General features: G+C 39.7%; 1 protein-coding gene across 1 annotated transcript in view; it reads right to left on the reverse strand.

Annotated features, from left to right (window-relative positions):
- The window catches only part of SIMC1 (SUMO interacting motifs containing 1), a 67,541-nt gene extending 51,809 nt beyond the window's left edge, over window positions 1–15,732 (reverse strand). The window contains exon 1 of the mRNA XM_023515130.1: window positions 15,534–15,732. Within this exon, the coding sequence (XP_023370898.1) occupies window positions 15,534–15,662 (129 nt within the window). The 5' untranslated portion in view covers window positions 15,663–15,732. The remainder of the gene's footprint in view (window positions 1–15,533) is intronic.
- Window positions 15,733–16,487: the final 755 nt, after the last annotated feature.

Consider the following 16,487-nt stretch of genomic DNA (forward strand, 5'->3'; position numbering starts at 1 on the left):
CCAAGGATGACAAAGTGAGACTCTGTCTCTAAAAAAAAAAAAAGAAAGAAAAAGAAAATGAAACAAAAAGTTGGCTCTTCAAAAAGATAAATAAAATCAATAAAATCAATAAACCATTGGCAAGATTAACCAGAAATAGAAAAGTAAAATCTTAAATAATCTCAATCAGAAATGAAAAGGAGGAAATAACAACTGATACCACAGAGATGTAAGAGATTATTTCTAACTACTATCGAAACTCTATGCCCAGAAATTTGACAATGTGGAAGAAATGGATCAATACCTGGAATCACACCATCTTCCTAGACTTAACCAGGAAGAAATAGATCTTTTGGACAGACCAGTATCAAGCACTAAGACTGCAGAAGGAACAACAACAAAAAAACCCTAAGACCAGATGGCTTCATATGAGAATTCTATCACACCTCCAAAGAAGAGCTTGTACCTATACTGTAGAACCTATTCCAAAACATTGAGAATGAGGTGTGCGCCGTGGCTCATGCCTATAATCCTAGCACTCTGGGAGGCCGAGGCGGGTGGATTGCCTGAGCTCATGAGTTTGAGACCAATCTGAGCCAGAGTGAGACCTCATTTCTAAAAATAGCTGGGCATTCTGGTAGGCGCCTGTAGTCCCAGCTACTAGGGAGACTGAGGTAAGAGAATTGCTTGAGCCCAAGATTATGAGGTTGCTGTAAGCTGCTGACACCAACCACGGCACTCTACTGAGGGTGACAAAAGAAAAAGGTCTCCCTCTCCCCCAATTTTTTTTTTGAGAAGGAAGGAACCGTCACCAACTTGTTCTATGAAGCAAACATCACCTTGATTTCTAAACCAGAAAAGGAAATCAACTAAAAAGAATAACTACAGACCAATTTCACTAATGAATATTAATGCAAAAAATAATGAAATCTTAGCTAATAGACTACAGGTACACATTAAAAAAATTATACATCAAGATCAAGCAGGCTTCATCCAAGGGATGCAAGGTTGGTTTAACATATGCAAATCCATAAATGTAATACATAATATCAATAGAAGCAAAATCAAAGATCATATGATCTTCTCAATAGATGCAGAAAGCATTTGACAAAATTCAGCATCCTTTTCTTTTTTTTTTTTTGAGACAGAGCCTCAAGCTGTCCCCCTGGGTAGAGTGCCATGGCATCACGCTCACAGCAACCTCCAACTCCTGGGCTCAAGCAAGTCTCCTGCCTCCGCCTCCCAAGTAGCTGGGACCACAGGCGCCCGCCACAACGCCCGGCTATTTTTTGGTTGCAGCCGTCATTGTTGTTTGGCGGGTCCGGGCTGGGGATTCGAACCCGCCACCTTAGGTGTACGTGGCTGGCGCCTTAGCCGGCTGAGCTATAGGTGCCGAGCCAGCATCCTTTCCTAATAAGAACACTTAAGAAAATAGGAAGCCATCTATGACAAACCCACAGCAAATATCATACTGAATGGAGTAAAACTGAAAGCTTTTCCACTTAGACCTGGAACCAGACAAGGATGTACACTATCACTGCTATTATTTAACGTTGTACTGGAAATTCTAACCAATGCAGTCAGGCAACAGAAGGATATAAAGGGCATTCAAATGGGGGCAGAGGTCAAACTCTTGCTCTTTGCCAATGATATAATCTTATACTTAAAAAATTACAGAGACTCAACCACAAAACTCCTGGAAGCAATAAGGAAATACAGTAATGTCTTAGGATATAAAACAAATGTCCATAAATCAGTAGCCTTTGTATACGACAATAATAGCCAAGTTGAGAAGCAAATCAAGGACACAATTCTTTTCACAGTAGCTTCAAAGAAAATGAAATACTTAGGAATAGACCTAACAAAAGAGGTGAAGGCTCTCTACAAAGACATTTATAAAACCTTAAGAAAAGAAATTGCAGAAGACACTAACAAATGGAAGAACATACCATGATCTTGGCTAGGAAGAATCAACACTGTCAAAAATGTCTATTCTACTCAAAGCAATCTACAGATTCAATGCAATCTCCATTAAAAAACCAACATCTTTTTTTTTTCTTCAGTTTTTGGGTAGGGCCGGGTTTGAACCTGCCACCTCCAGTGTATGGGGCTGGTGCCCTACTCCTTTGAGCCATAGGCACTGCCCCCAACATTGAAGAAGTGGAAAAAACAGTACTTTTTTTTGGTATGGAAACAGAAAAAACCCTTTACAGCTAAGGTAATTCTTAGTAATAAAAACAAGGTTGGAGGCATCACCCTACCAGACTTCAGGCTATATGACAAGTCCACAGTAATCAAAATAGCATGGTACTGGCACAAAAATAGAGACACAGACATATGGAACAGAATAGAAAACCAAGAGATGAAACCAGTCTCTACTTGTCATCTGATCTTTGATAACCAAACAAAAGCATACAGCAGGGCGAAGAATCCCTATTCAACAAATGATGTTGGGAGAACTGGATAACCACATGTAAAAGATTGAAATTCGACCCATAGCTTTCACCACTTACAAAAATTGACTCAAGATGGATAAAAGACTTATATTTAAGACACAAAACAATAAAAATCTTGGAAGAAAGTATAGGAAACACTCTTGATGATGAAAGATTCTATGACAAAGACTTCAGTGGCCATCACAACAACAAAAATAAACAAATGGGACTTAATCAAGCTGAAAATCTTCTGCACAGCTAAGGACACAACAAGTAAAAAGACAACCTTCAGAATGGATAAAGGTATTTGCAGGGTATGAATCTAAAAAAGGATTGATAACTAGATCTATAGAGAACTCAATTAATCAACAACCAAAAAAAGAGTAAACAATCCCATCTACCACTGGGCAAGAGACATGGACAGAACCTTCTCTGATGAAGACAGACAAATGGCCAACAAACATTTGAAAAAATGTTCACTGTCCCTGACTGCCAGAGAAATGCAAATCACAGCCACCCTGAGATATCCTCTATCCCCCTATCCCCAGATACTGGTTTGGATGTAGAGAGAAGGGAATACTTTTATACTGCTGATGGGACTGCAAACTAATACAACTTTTTTGGAAGGAAGTATGGAGAATTCTCAAAGAACTCAAATTAGGCCTCCCAGGTGATCTTGCAATCCCATTACTAGGCAACTACCCAGAAGAAAAAAATTCTTTTATCATAAGGACATTTGCACTAGATGGTTTATTGCAGCTCAATTTACACTTGCCAAAATGTGGAAACAATCTAAATGCCCACCAACCCATGAATGGATTAGTAAACTGTGGTATACGTATACCATGGAATACTATTCATCCATTTTTTGTAAATTCTAAATTATTTCTCATTATTTCTCTTAAATTAAATACTCATGTTACTATTTCACTGTATCTCATGACTGGGTCAATGGCTGTTAATAGTAAAATGCCCCATGTTTTCCTCTCGTGTTTTAACTATAAAATTTCTACTACTATTAGGGCACAGGAGTCAATTGTCTAATCAGACTTGGCCAAGAGCTACCAAAATAAAGCACTTCACCAACTTTGAAAGTAATATATGATGATAAAAAGTTATTAATTTTTTTCTGTTTTTGAGCCAGAGTCTCATTTTGTTGTTCTTGGTAGAGAGTTGTGATGTCACAGCTCACACCAACTTCAAACACTTAGGTTCATGTGATTCTCTTGCCTCCGGCTCCCAAGTAGCTGGGACTACAGGCATCTACCACAAAAAGCCTGGCTAGTTTTTCTATTTTTAGAGACAGGGTCTCTTTCTTGCTCAGGCTGGTCTTGTACTCCTGAGCTCAAGCAATCTACCTGCCTCGGCTTCCTAGAGTGCTAGGATTATAGGCATGAGCCACTGTGCCCAGTTGCTATTATCAATTATTTTTAAAAAATAATTTTGAAAAAGTCATATATGGCCTTGGAGCTATATGACTTAACACTAACTTTGCTTATCTAACATTAAGCCTTACCAAAAAATAAAGACATGCAAATAAAACAAAAAAGACACAAAGAGGGCAAAAATAAATAAAATAAAAAAAAAAGAAATATAAATAAAAAGAAAATAAGAAACATAATCAAATTAATAGGAGAAAAACAGCTATTTTATAAACAGGACAATTTTCAAAAATATTACAATCATACAGCAAAAGATAAAAGAGTGTTAAAAATACAAGAATTTGAGAAACCCACAATCAGAATTGGAGACTTTACTGCACTTCTCCGAATGAAAAGATATGTCAATAATATAGAATATTTGAATTATCATGACAAAATGCTCATTGTCTCTAATCATCAGAGAAATGCAAATCAAAACCACCTTGAGATATCACCTAATTCCAGTGAGAACAGCACATATCACAAAGTACCAAAGTTGCAGACGCTGGCGTGGTTGTGGAGAAAAGTGAACACTTTTACACTGTTGGTGGGATTACAAACTAATCCAGCCTCTTTGAAAAGAAGTATGGAGAATCCTCAAAGAGGTAAAAGTAGACCTTCCATTTGATTCCACAATCCCATTACTCGGCATCTACCCAGAAGAAAAAAGATTATTTTATCATAGGGATATTTATACTAGATTGTTTATTGCAGCTCAATTTACAATAGCCAAGATGTGGAATCGACCCAATTGCCCAACAACTGATGAATGGATTAATAAACTGTGGTATATGCATATCATGGAATATTATTCATCCATAAAAAGATGGTTATTATGTTTTTTGTAATAACCTGGATGGAATTTGAAGAACATTCTCCTTAGTAAGTTACCACAGCAATGGAAAAGCAAGTATCCAATGTACTTAATACTAATATGAAACCTGTAGATCAACAACAATATACCTACACAAGAGAAAAACACAATTAAATCCAAGTGGGTGGGAGGGTGCAATGTGGGAGAGAGGGGAGGAAGTAAGGGGAATAGCGTGCTCTCACCTAATAGGCACAATGTAAGAGCATATGGCACACTTCTTGAGTGAAGGCCTCAACTACAACCAGGACTTACCTAGCAAACTAAATAATGTAATCTAATCCTTTGTACCCTCACGTTAATCTGAAATTTAAAAAAAAGAAGTAAAATGGCTAAGTCAAGGCTAAATGTTGAAAAGATTTTATGATTTGCAACATGTTATTGAATTATGGTACCAAATGCCAAATTTGTGCCAGCAATTGACAATGAAACTGGCTTACAGATTTACCATTTTGAGTGAATTAACCACTCACTTAAATGAGTTCAATGTGCATCTTCAAGGTGAAAACCAACAAACAAAAAACTTAAAAATGAAAAACACATTAAGAATTTCTATATAAACTTCTGTGTAAGAAAGAATTGGTTAAATAAGGTAAGATACAAAGTACAAACCATAAAAGAAAATATTTATTTAACTACTAAAATTAGGAATTTGTGTTCATTGAAATCATTATAAAGTTGCCAGACAAGTCACAAACTGGAAAAATGTTGGCTGTAACTGATTTCCAAATATTATATAACAGTGAAAATGAACTCACTAGAGCTGTGTTTATTAACACTAATTTTAACACTGGAAGGAAAAGGAAGATAAAAGAAAACAAAATATAGTATGATTCCATTCATATAAAGTTCAAAAACAAGCAAATGAAAGCCATATTATTCAGATACATACATACAGGTGGCAAAATTATAGGGAAAGCAAGAGATTCTAGAAAATCAGTTGGGAGGGGGATGGGTAGCAGGGCATGAAAGTAGAATGTAGTTGAATCAAGATAGTAGGACTTTTATAGCGCTGGCAAGGTGGTTTAGTTTTATTTGCTCCACCATACGATTGCTTTATATATATTTTTCTTCCGTAAGATCTCTACCAATATATTAAAATACATTAAAATTCTGATAATATGTACCAATAACAAAAGATGAAGACAAGTCATATTTGAGCAAAACATGACTTGAGTATTACAATTTTAATAGTTTTTCCTTTCTTAAAATGTGTATACATTTTTTTTTCTAGCATCCTCTGTATGCAAAGGGCCAATTTTTCATATCTCTAGTTTTTGCAGGGCCAACTGTGGAACTTTAGTATACCTGGATTTTGGTATCTGCAGGCAGTCCTGGAACCAAGCCCCTGTAGATACTGAGGGACAACTGTATTCCCCTGTTCAAGGTACTAATTTTCTTGTTTACATTCCTCTATAACAGTGGTTCCCAACTTTCCTAATACTGCAACCCTTTAATACAGTTCCTGTGGGCCACAACCCACAGGTTGAGAACTGCTGCTCTATAATATTATATTGTGACACTCTCTTCTTGAGTCTGATTAAATTCAAGTACCTTTTCAACAGGTTTGATTTCCAGGTTATTGTAAGTGAGCTTCCCAAAAGGAAAACCAATCATATACCAGCAGGTCTTTCTTTACCTTTTTGGTTAATTTAAGAAACATAGAGTTTCTCTGAAGATGACAGGCGCATGGCCTACAGACACATGAAAAAATGCTCATCATTCTCATCAGAGAAATGCAAATCAAAACCACCTTGAGATATCATCTAACTCCAGTAAGATTAGCCCACATCATAAAACCCCCAAACCATAGATGTTGGCGTGGATGTGGAGAAAAAGGAACACTTCTGCACTGCTGGTAGGAATGCAAACTAATACATTGCTTTTGGAAAGATGTTTGGAAATCACTTAAGGATCTAAAAATAGAACTGTCATTCCATCCTTCAATTCCTCTATTAGGCGATACATATCCAGAGGACCAAAAATCACTTTATAAAAAAGATATTTGCACAAAAATGTTTATTGCAGCCCAATTCATAATTGCTAAGTCATGGAAGAAGCCCAAGTGCCCATCGACCCACGAATGGATTGATAAATTGTGGTACATGTACACCATGGAATATTATGCAGCCTTAAAAAAGATGGAGACTTTATCTCTTTCATGTTTACATGGATGGAGCTGGAACATATTCTTCTTAGAAAAGTATCTCAAGAATGGAAGAAAAAGTATCCAATGTACTCAGCCCTACTATGAAACTAATTTATAAGCACCCACACTTCCATATGAAAGCTATAACCCAACTATAGCCCACGATGATGGCGAAAGAGGAGAGGGAGGGGAGGAAGTGGTGAGGATGGGTAGAGGGAGGGTAATTGGTGGGGCTACACCTACGGTGCATTTTACAAGGGTACCTGTTAAATCTACTAAGGGTAGAATATAAATAACACAATAAGAAAATGTAGTGAAGGCTATGCTAACCAGTTTGATGAAAGTATTTCAAATTGTATATAAAACCAGCACATTGTATCCCATAATTGCATTTATGTACACAGCTGTGGTTTAATAAAAAAAGAAACAGAGTTTATATTTTATCAAGATAATTTCTTATATTTATTAGGCTTTTTGATTACTTAGGAAACCTGAGCTCTGAAAAGGTTAAGCTTTTTAATTAATTTTTTTTTTTTTTTTTGAGACAGAGTCTTACTCCATCACCCTGGATAGAGAGCCGTGGCATCATCATAGCTCACAACAGCTTCAGTCTTTTGGGCTCAAGTGATCTTCCTGATTCAGTCTCCTGAGTACTGAGACTATAGGTTCTTCTATATTGCTTTTGAAGTCTTTATCACTTTGGTTAAATAAATGACCATTATTATTATTATTTTTGAGACGGAGTCTCACTTTGTTGCCCTTGGTGGAGTGCTGTGGTGTCACAGCTCACAGCCACCTCAAACTGTTGGGCTTACTCTTGCCTTAGCCTCCCCAAGTAGCTGGGACTACAAGCACCTGCCACAATGCCTGACTATTTTTTGTTGTAGTAGTCATTGTTGTTTAGCTGGCCTGGGCTGGGTTAGAACCTACCAGCCTTGGTGTATGTGGCTGGTGTCATAACCACTGTGCTATGGGCGCCAAGGCAAAAATGACTATTATTTTACAATAATCTGTGATCATGTTTTGATCAAGTGTTTAAAACTTTTGATGTCTTTAGCAAGCTTCCCCAGGATAAAATCCTAAATTTAAGTCTTGATTTCAAACTAATTTTGGAATGTTTCAGAGGCCTCAGAATTTCTCAGGTTTATAAAAGAGAGATATTAAACTAAACCAGGCATATTTGAATGCTAAATTATATGGAAAAGTATAGTTAAGTGATGCCAGATCTTTCAATTACATTTGTGCATATATTATTAATGTTAATGTCCCCAAATTACATAAAATTCTTCAAAATCCAGTTTGTAGTCAGTCATAAGTCTGGTTACTACATTATATACCACAGATACAACCAAATTTCCTTGTCAATTTCTGATTATGGTAGGCTTTCATCAGATTTTTAACCACAGTTATTCTGTCTCACAGTTTTGATTCTTTAAAAGAATCTGCAATAAGGTTCATGGAAAACTCTAAATAAATTCTCTTTTCTTTTGAGATAGAATCTCACTTTGTTGCCCTGGGGTTGAGTGCTGTGGCATCAGCTTACAGCAATCTCAAATTCTTGGGCTCGAGCAATTCTCCTGCCTCAGCCTCCTGAGTACCTGGGACTATAGGTGCCCACTACAATGCCCCTCTAGTTTTTCTATTTTTAGTAGAGATGGGGTCTTGCTCTTGCTCAGGCTGGTCTTCAATTCCTGAGCTCAAGCAATCTCCTCGGCACGCCAGAGTGTTAGGAGTATAGGTGTGAGCCATTGTGCCCAGCCTAAACAAATACTCTCACATAAAGTTTCTAATAAATTTAAGACCAATAGACTAAACACAAGTATTTCAGAACTGTAATGAAGAAACTGATGAATTCATGAAACTACCAATCAGGATAAAGCAGGACAAAAGTTAATTACATGAGATTAAGTAACTGAAGAAGATAATCCTTTTATGACTTATTTGAAACATTACTGATTCTTTATTTAAATATTTTGTTTTCCAGATTTAAGGAAACTATAAAAGTACAACTCCTAACAGAATCATGCTGACCCTGTACTTTGAGATGACAGCAAATGCCTATGGAATAGGCAAAATTGAACTTAACCATGAACTTTAAGACCAGACCAATAACTTGGGCCAGATTCATCCTGGCACTGAGGGACAGACATCAACACTTAACTTCAGGTTCACTTATGCTGTTGGAGAAGGATCTTGATCAAAAAGAGGAAATGTGAAAATTATCAGAATCAAAATGGATTCATTTGTGTTAAAAACTCTAACAGAGCCAGGGAAGGTAAAGAAGGAAGTTCTCACATAAATGACTGATGACAAGACTCATCACAAAAGACTTTGTAAAAACCACAACCCTACACAAAGGCCAGCACAATTTTATACAAAAAATACTTCTTGGGAGGGCATTTGCCCACTAACTGCTTATCCAGTCTTGGACTGGTGCCACTGTTGTTATTAATCTTTGTAGTCAAGTGTAATTATCTCAAAATAATTATATAATCCTCATTTTTCCTTTAAAAACATTCGTCTTAAAAAAGAAGAAGAAACAAACACATCCAAGAAAACTTTGTCTTCCTTTACCTTCCTGAATACACATATACTTTATTGTGGCTTGCATATTTTCATTGTAATACCCATTCCTGAAAATGTTATTTTCTTTTACAGACTCTATTTGTTATTTAGGGTGATGTAAGTATAATGACAAGAAATCATAAAGGAAAAGAGTGATACAATTGACTATATGAAAATTTAAACTTCTGTAAAGTAAATCAAGTGAAATCAAAAGTTGAAAGGAAACTGTAACATGTATGACACAGGAGGCTGTATTAGTTTCCTAGTCCAAATTACTACAAACTGCGTGGCTTTAAACAAGAGAAATTTATCTTCTCACAGTTCTGGAGGGTAGAAGTTTGAAATCAAGATTTCTACAGGGCCAGGTTCTCTTAAGGGCCATAGGGGAGAATCTGTTCGTGCCTTTTTCTTAGCTCTGGTGTCACCAGCATTCCTTGGTGTTCCTTGGCTCGCAGTTGCACAGCTCCAATTTCTGCCTCTGTTCTCACATGGTGTTCCCCTGTGTCTTCACGTCATCCTCTTACAAGGACAGCAATCGTACTGGACTAAGGGTCCACCCTACTCTGTATGACCTCATCTTCACTGATTATATCCGCCAATGACCATATTTTTAAATAAGGTCAAATTCTGAGATAGTAGAGGTTAGAACTTCAGCACATCTTTTGTGGTGGGGGGAAGACACACTTCAACCCTTAACAGGGTTTTAAATATATAAGTAGAACTGATAAACTGGTCAGGAATATTATAACACCCCAATAAAAAAATGGGCAGGGGACAAGAACTGAGAATTTACAAACACATTATAAGTATCTCCAACAAACCTAGTAGAGTCCAACTCTACTACATGTGAGTATACTCCCAGGTCTTCAACCTCACTAGCTGCTTCTCCTCCCTTGCCTGCACCTAGGCTAAGTACTATTGTGTGCCTGGTGCCAGAAAGGTTGGACATCTCTGTTCTAGATCTTCTCATTAACAGGTTTGGTCTGTCACTGTGTTCTCAGATCAAATAATAACTCTTCAGAGAGGCCTTCCCTGAAAACACAATCCAATATTCCCACTCAAATCCAGTTTACTCTCTATTATATTTTTCACTTGTTTGTCTACTGCCTATTTTTCCCTAACAGAATATAGGTCTACTGTCATCTTGTTCACCTCTGGACTTGAGTCAGAGCAAATGCTCAATAAATATTTATTGCACAAATGAGTCACAAAGCATATTATATCATGACAGCTTACAGAATCTGGTTATTAAATCAGCAAAGATAAAAAGAACAGCAAAAAAACCCACCTTATTTTTCTTCTGAACACTGTGTATTATCACCTGACATTACATTTATGTGATTGTGTACTACTTGTCTTACCTCACTAAAATGAAAGCTCCATGAGTGCAGGGAACTGATTTTGTTCACAGATGTATTCTCAGCACCTAGAGAGAGCCCCAGTATATAGCAAGTATTCCATAAATACCTACTGAATAAATTAACAATACCTAGTGGTGACTAGGTAGTGGTGAAAGGGGTATGATTGATCATATACTGCTATTAAGAATATAATTAATATGCAATTTCTGTAGAAAATTTGGTAATAGAGTTAACTTTTGAACAATACAGGTTTGAACAACATGAGTTTTGAACTGCACGGGTCCACTTATATGTGGATTTTTTTTTTCAATAAGTATACTGGAAAATTTGGGGGAGGTTTTTTTTTTTTTTTTTGAGACAGAGCCTCAAGCTGTCACCCTGGGTAGAGTGTCGTGGCATCACAGCTCACAGCAACCTCCAACTCCTGGGCTCAAGTGAGTCTCTTGCCTCAGCCTTCCAAGTAGCTGGGACCACAGGCGCCCGTCACAATGCCCAGCTATTTTTTGGTTGCAGCTATCATTATTGTTTGGCAGGCCCAGGCTGGATTTGAACTCGCCACCTTAGGTATATGTGGCTGGCGCCTTAGCCACTTGAGCCACAGGCACCGAGCCTTGGGGGAAGGTTTTGACAATTTGAAAAAACTTGCAGATGAACGACATAGCCTAGAAATATTGCAAAAATTAAGAAAAAGGTGTGTCATGAAGGCATAAAATACATATAAATACTAGTTACTTACTTATAGAATAGTATAAATGTACACACATCTATTATAAAAAGTTGAAACTTGTCAGACTTACTCATGCTGGCCAGGCATGGTGGCTCACGCCTTTAATCCCAGCACTCCCGGAGGTCAAGGAGGGTATATAAAATCCTAGCACTACAGGAAGCTGAGATGGGAGAATTGCTTGAGGCCAGGAGTTCTAGCCTCTTGCTAGAAAACAGTGAGATCTCACCTCTATAAAAATTTTAAAAAATTAGCCAGGCATGGTGGTGTAGTACTATGGTTCCAGCTATTGAGAAGGCTGAGGCAGGAGAATTGCTTCAGGTCAGAAGTTTGAGGTTGTAGTGAGTTATAATTATGCCACTGCAATCTAGCCTGGGCAACAGAATGAGACACTCTGTCAAAAAAAAAAAGACATTACAAGCAAATTCTTTGACAATGTAGGCGGTTGGCATTTCTAATGCCTTCTCAGTTGTTAAGGGTCAATTGTATGTATCAAAAATCTTGAAAGTGGAGCTATCCTTTTGACTCAACAACCTCACTTCTAAGAGGAACTTAGCTTAAACAAACAAATGAACAAGAGTACAAAAATTATTATAGACTTTCTCACTGGATTGTTTATAATGGAGAAAATTTAGAAATAAAGGCATGATATCTACTGTGTTTCCCAAAAATAAGACCTACCCCCAAAATAAGCCCTAGCAGGATTTCTATGCATTTGTTAAATATAAAAGCCCTACCCTGATAATAAGAAGGTCAAAGTTAAAGGGAGACCAGATATGCTACATAGCCACGACATGCATTTTGGCGCAGAGCAGTAAGGAAGACTGGAATACCTTTTATCTGCCACAGCTCCTTTCTCCAAGCTGTTCACACTTGCACAAGTGCGCATGTGGTAACCTCAGTGAAAGGCATCCTATTGTGCACGTGCGAAGGGCTAGGGGAAAGGAGTTCACCCATCACTAGCGCCAGCCCCACCAACAAGGTCAGCTCCCCCTGTCAGGTTCCAAAAGAAGATGACTTAACTGTATTTGAATAAATGTAGATTGTTGTGTTATATTTAATAAAAATAAGACATCCCCTGAAAATAAGCCTTAGTGTGTCTTCTTGAGAAAAAAATAAATACAAGACAGTGTCTTATTTTTGGGGAAACACGGTATTAATAGATCATAAACATAATCATAAATTTATATAAAGAAGTATATTTAAAATATTGATGAAGATATTGGTATGGAAAGTAATCTAAAATATATTAAGAGAAAAGGGCAAGCTAAAATATCCTATATAGCTAGACTTCAGTTTTGCAAAAGCATGTTGGAGGGATACAAAGGTATATATGAGTGCACATGCATTTACAGGTAAAATTTCAGACAGGCATATATCAAAATATTAACATTGTTTATCTCTGGATGGTAATATTAAGGGCAATTTTAATTTTCTTCTTTTTATATTTATAAACATTTTATAATTAGGCCAACCAAAATTAACTATCTGAAAATGTTTGTTTTCATAAAAAAACAAAAATAAAAACAAAAAAGCCCCCCCCCCACTAACATAGACATATCTCATCAACTCAGTGGAGACTAAAGCTCAGGTTAAGAACCAGGAGTTCAGAAATGTCAACTACAATATTAGAGATGGTTTTATGATTTCCTGAATTCAAGCACATTATTTCCTCTTCAATATTTATAAAAAAGAAAAAAAAGTAAGTTATTTCTTTAATTTCTTTATCTGCTAAGCTTGAGACAGTTAGGCCTGGCTTAGAAATAACATAAGAGTAGCAAAAGCTGTGCTTATGCTGGACATTTTCCTTGCATTCCTCATTAAAAATCTTATAACAATCTTGCTAGGCAGGTATTAATGTTTTCAGGCTCAAACTTTGAGAAGTGACGAAATTTGCTGAAGTTCAAATAGTTGCTATATGGGAGATCTTCATTTGAACAGAGGTCTCTCTGACCTCAGAGCCTGCAGGAAAAGATAAAGAAAGGCACTTCAGGCTATATAACCTTGTAAGTCTCTCAATGCCTCTGATCTTTTACACCGCCATCCTACTACCCTTATCTAATTTGCAAGAAAGATAATACTAGAACAAACTGCAGCTTTTAGAAAGCTGGAGTAAATATCTAGACAAGCAAGATTTAAACTGAGTACTGCTCTCTGGAACTTGCCCTCTATTTCTTTTCAATTCAAAAGGCTCAAGATCAAAATGCTTGTTTGGGTGGCCATGAGGAAGGGAACAGAGTACACCCATGTATGTGTATGAAGGGCTTCAACAGATTGGGATAAGAATGACGCTTATCCACTAAAGAAGGAAGCTGGGACAAGCTGAGGGGGGAACAGACAATACAGGGGAAGAAAGGAAGCAGGCAAGAAGGAATAAGTTCAAGGGGGTCTATTAGAAACAGAAGGAACTAAGAGGAAAAGCAGTTATTCACCAGAATTTTTTCCTCCCACATTTTTACTTTCTGTACTCTTCTCCTTGATGATCTCAATCACTATCAGGCCTTCACTCTCCTTTCTAGTTGAATGATTGCCAAACCTCTCCAGTCCTGACTTTTCTTCTCTAAGCTGGCCACATCCACCTACACTTCCCATCAGCACTTTAAGCCTAATAGGTCCAACCTAAATTCAGCATCTCCTCTATCCTGAGTCTGTTCCTACTGCTAGATTCCCTTTCACTTATTGGACATCCCTCTGAACCTGTTCTTTTCCCTTCATTCCTTCAGTTGTTCTTTTATCCAACAACTATTTATCGTAGATCTACTATGTTCCACACACTCAACCACAGCACTCATGAAGTTAGGTCATTTCTAACTAGAAAATCTGTCCACCTTGTCAGCTGCCCAATTCAACTAAATTCTACTGAAATGTACGGAGACTCTCTCTTGCTTGAACATATAATATGTTAACTAGTATTGCATACAATTCATTCTATAGTGATTACCTGAGGCACAGAGAAGATGTAAACTTGCTAGAAGGGAAATTGGGGCAGCTGAAGCTAGGAGACTTCTCTTGAAGGCGTATTTGCATAGGAAGCATGGTGTTTTCCTTAAACTGTATCAGCTATACATATAACATCAACTTTTTAATGCTTTTATTTCTGGGATGTGCCTTTGGCAGAGTGGAGAGATTGCTGGAGGTCTTCTGATGAAAAGCTACCCACCTCCCATCTCTTCAATTACCACATGTTGAATATATCACTTTTTGACAGGGACTATGGATGTTGTGTTCTCCATTGTATCCCCAACTCCTAGAACATTTGGTCCATAGCAAAGGTTTCAATAAATATCTGTGGAGGATTCTCGAAAGGCAGGGCCCACAGATTGTTTTCTTCACCAGGTGGGGAGGCAGGCGGGAAAAAGATAAAAACGTTTCAAGGGAAAACAAAGGTTTGGTACATGGGAAATGTTTGCTAAAAGAAATAAATCGCCTTCCTGCACAACGCCAAAATCGAGCCCCTTGCTCAGCAGCCAGGCCTTGGAAAGCAGCCACAGCATGGCCAAGGCCCGCGCTTCCCTCCCTCCCACTCTGGGCTCCTATAACCTCCCTGCACACATCTGTGCCCACCACAGGCCAAACAATATGCGCTCCCGCGTTCCAGCCTCGAGATCCAGGTCGCGGCTGCGGCCCGGCCCCTCAGCCCACCCACCCGCGCCAAAGCGCCAAGGACGCCCGCTACGGCACCAGCCTAAGACCGTCACCCATCCAGGGTTTTGGCAGCCCCCGTACCAAGCGCGTCAGGACGTCGTGCATGTGCTTGTCCACAGGCCCCTCTCCAGTCGCAGCCCACTCAGGCTTCAGCGATTAAGCCCGGGAGGCCTGGACGCTCGGGTCCGGCCCTGCCACACTCCTCTGGGCCCGAGAGGCCGGGAAGGCGCAAGGCGGGAAGCGGTTGCAGCTGTGCGGCACCAAGTGGCGGGCGGCGGGGACGCGGCGGGGACGCCGCGGGCAGCCGGCCCAGCCGAGGGCCGTGAAGACTCACGACCCTCAGGCGGCGGCGGTACTCCGAGACCTGAGGCTCGCTCACTCACCACTGTTCGGCGGGGCAGCGCGCCGGGGGTCCGGGATAGGGCCCGGCGGAGCCTCCGCGCCCGGCCCGAGCGGGCCCCACCGGAGCTTTCCGAGCCGCTGTCGTCCGAGATTACGATGAAGTCCTCCATGGCTGCGGGCCCTGGCCGAGCCAGCGCGCCGGCGGCTGGCAACCAGGCGGCTGCGGCGACTACGATTCCTACTGCTGGGGCGGCAGTGGCAGCGACAGCGACAACTCAGCCCCAGGCCACAGCACCGCCGGCCCCTCCCCTTCCCGCCCTAGGCCCCGCCCCTCCGGTCTCGCTCTGCCCACTGGCGTCTGGCCGCCGGGTCAGCTGCGAGATGAGCGTTCCTGGCTGCAACTGTTCTGCCGGCTCGAGGGAAAAAAAAGAGGCAGAAAACGAGCTGCGGCCGCTTGGGCCGGTGTTGGGGACGGCTGTGCGAAACGCTGAGGCACGGAGGCTCCCCACCTGTTTCCAACTGGCGAAATTGTGAAGTGAGGTGTGCCCAACCCTGCCTGGCCTAGGTGTGAACAGACTTTTTTGACTAAGTGGGCCTTGACTGACTGATGCGGAAAGGAGGCTGTCTTTCGAGGATGGGCGACCCGGCCTCCAGGTGGTTGGGTAGGGGGATCCCCAACTGACAGACTTACTTATGAGGTAGAGGAACCCCTAGGTGATGGAGTGGATGGCTGGGCTTCTGGCTGAGGTAGGGTACACTGACCCCACTCATCTGTGCACATGTGCAAGGATTCCATTGGATAAATTCTAACAGCTGGAATTAGTGAGTCAAAAGCCATACTTTTGTTATTGTTTTGATAAATGATGTCAAACGACCTTCCTAAATTGCACCAGTTTGCAGTTTCGCGAACAATATATATCTCTCAGGAATTTAAATTGTGAGTTTTAAGAGAGTTGTTCAGTTGGTAGCGGGATTAGAAGCTGAAAAAGTGCGCA

This window comes from Otolemur garnettii, unplaced genomic scaffold (genome assembly GCF_000181295.1).
Source record: "Otolemur garnettii isolate 467f Iridium unplaced genomic scaffold, OtoGar3 scaffold00003, whole genome shotgun sequence".
NCBI lineage: Eukaryota > Metazoa > Chordata > Mammalia > Primates > Galagidae > Otolemur > Otolemur garnettii.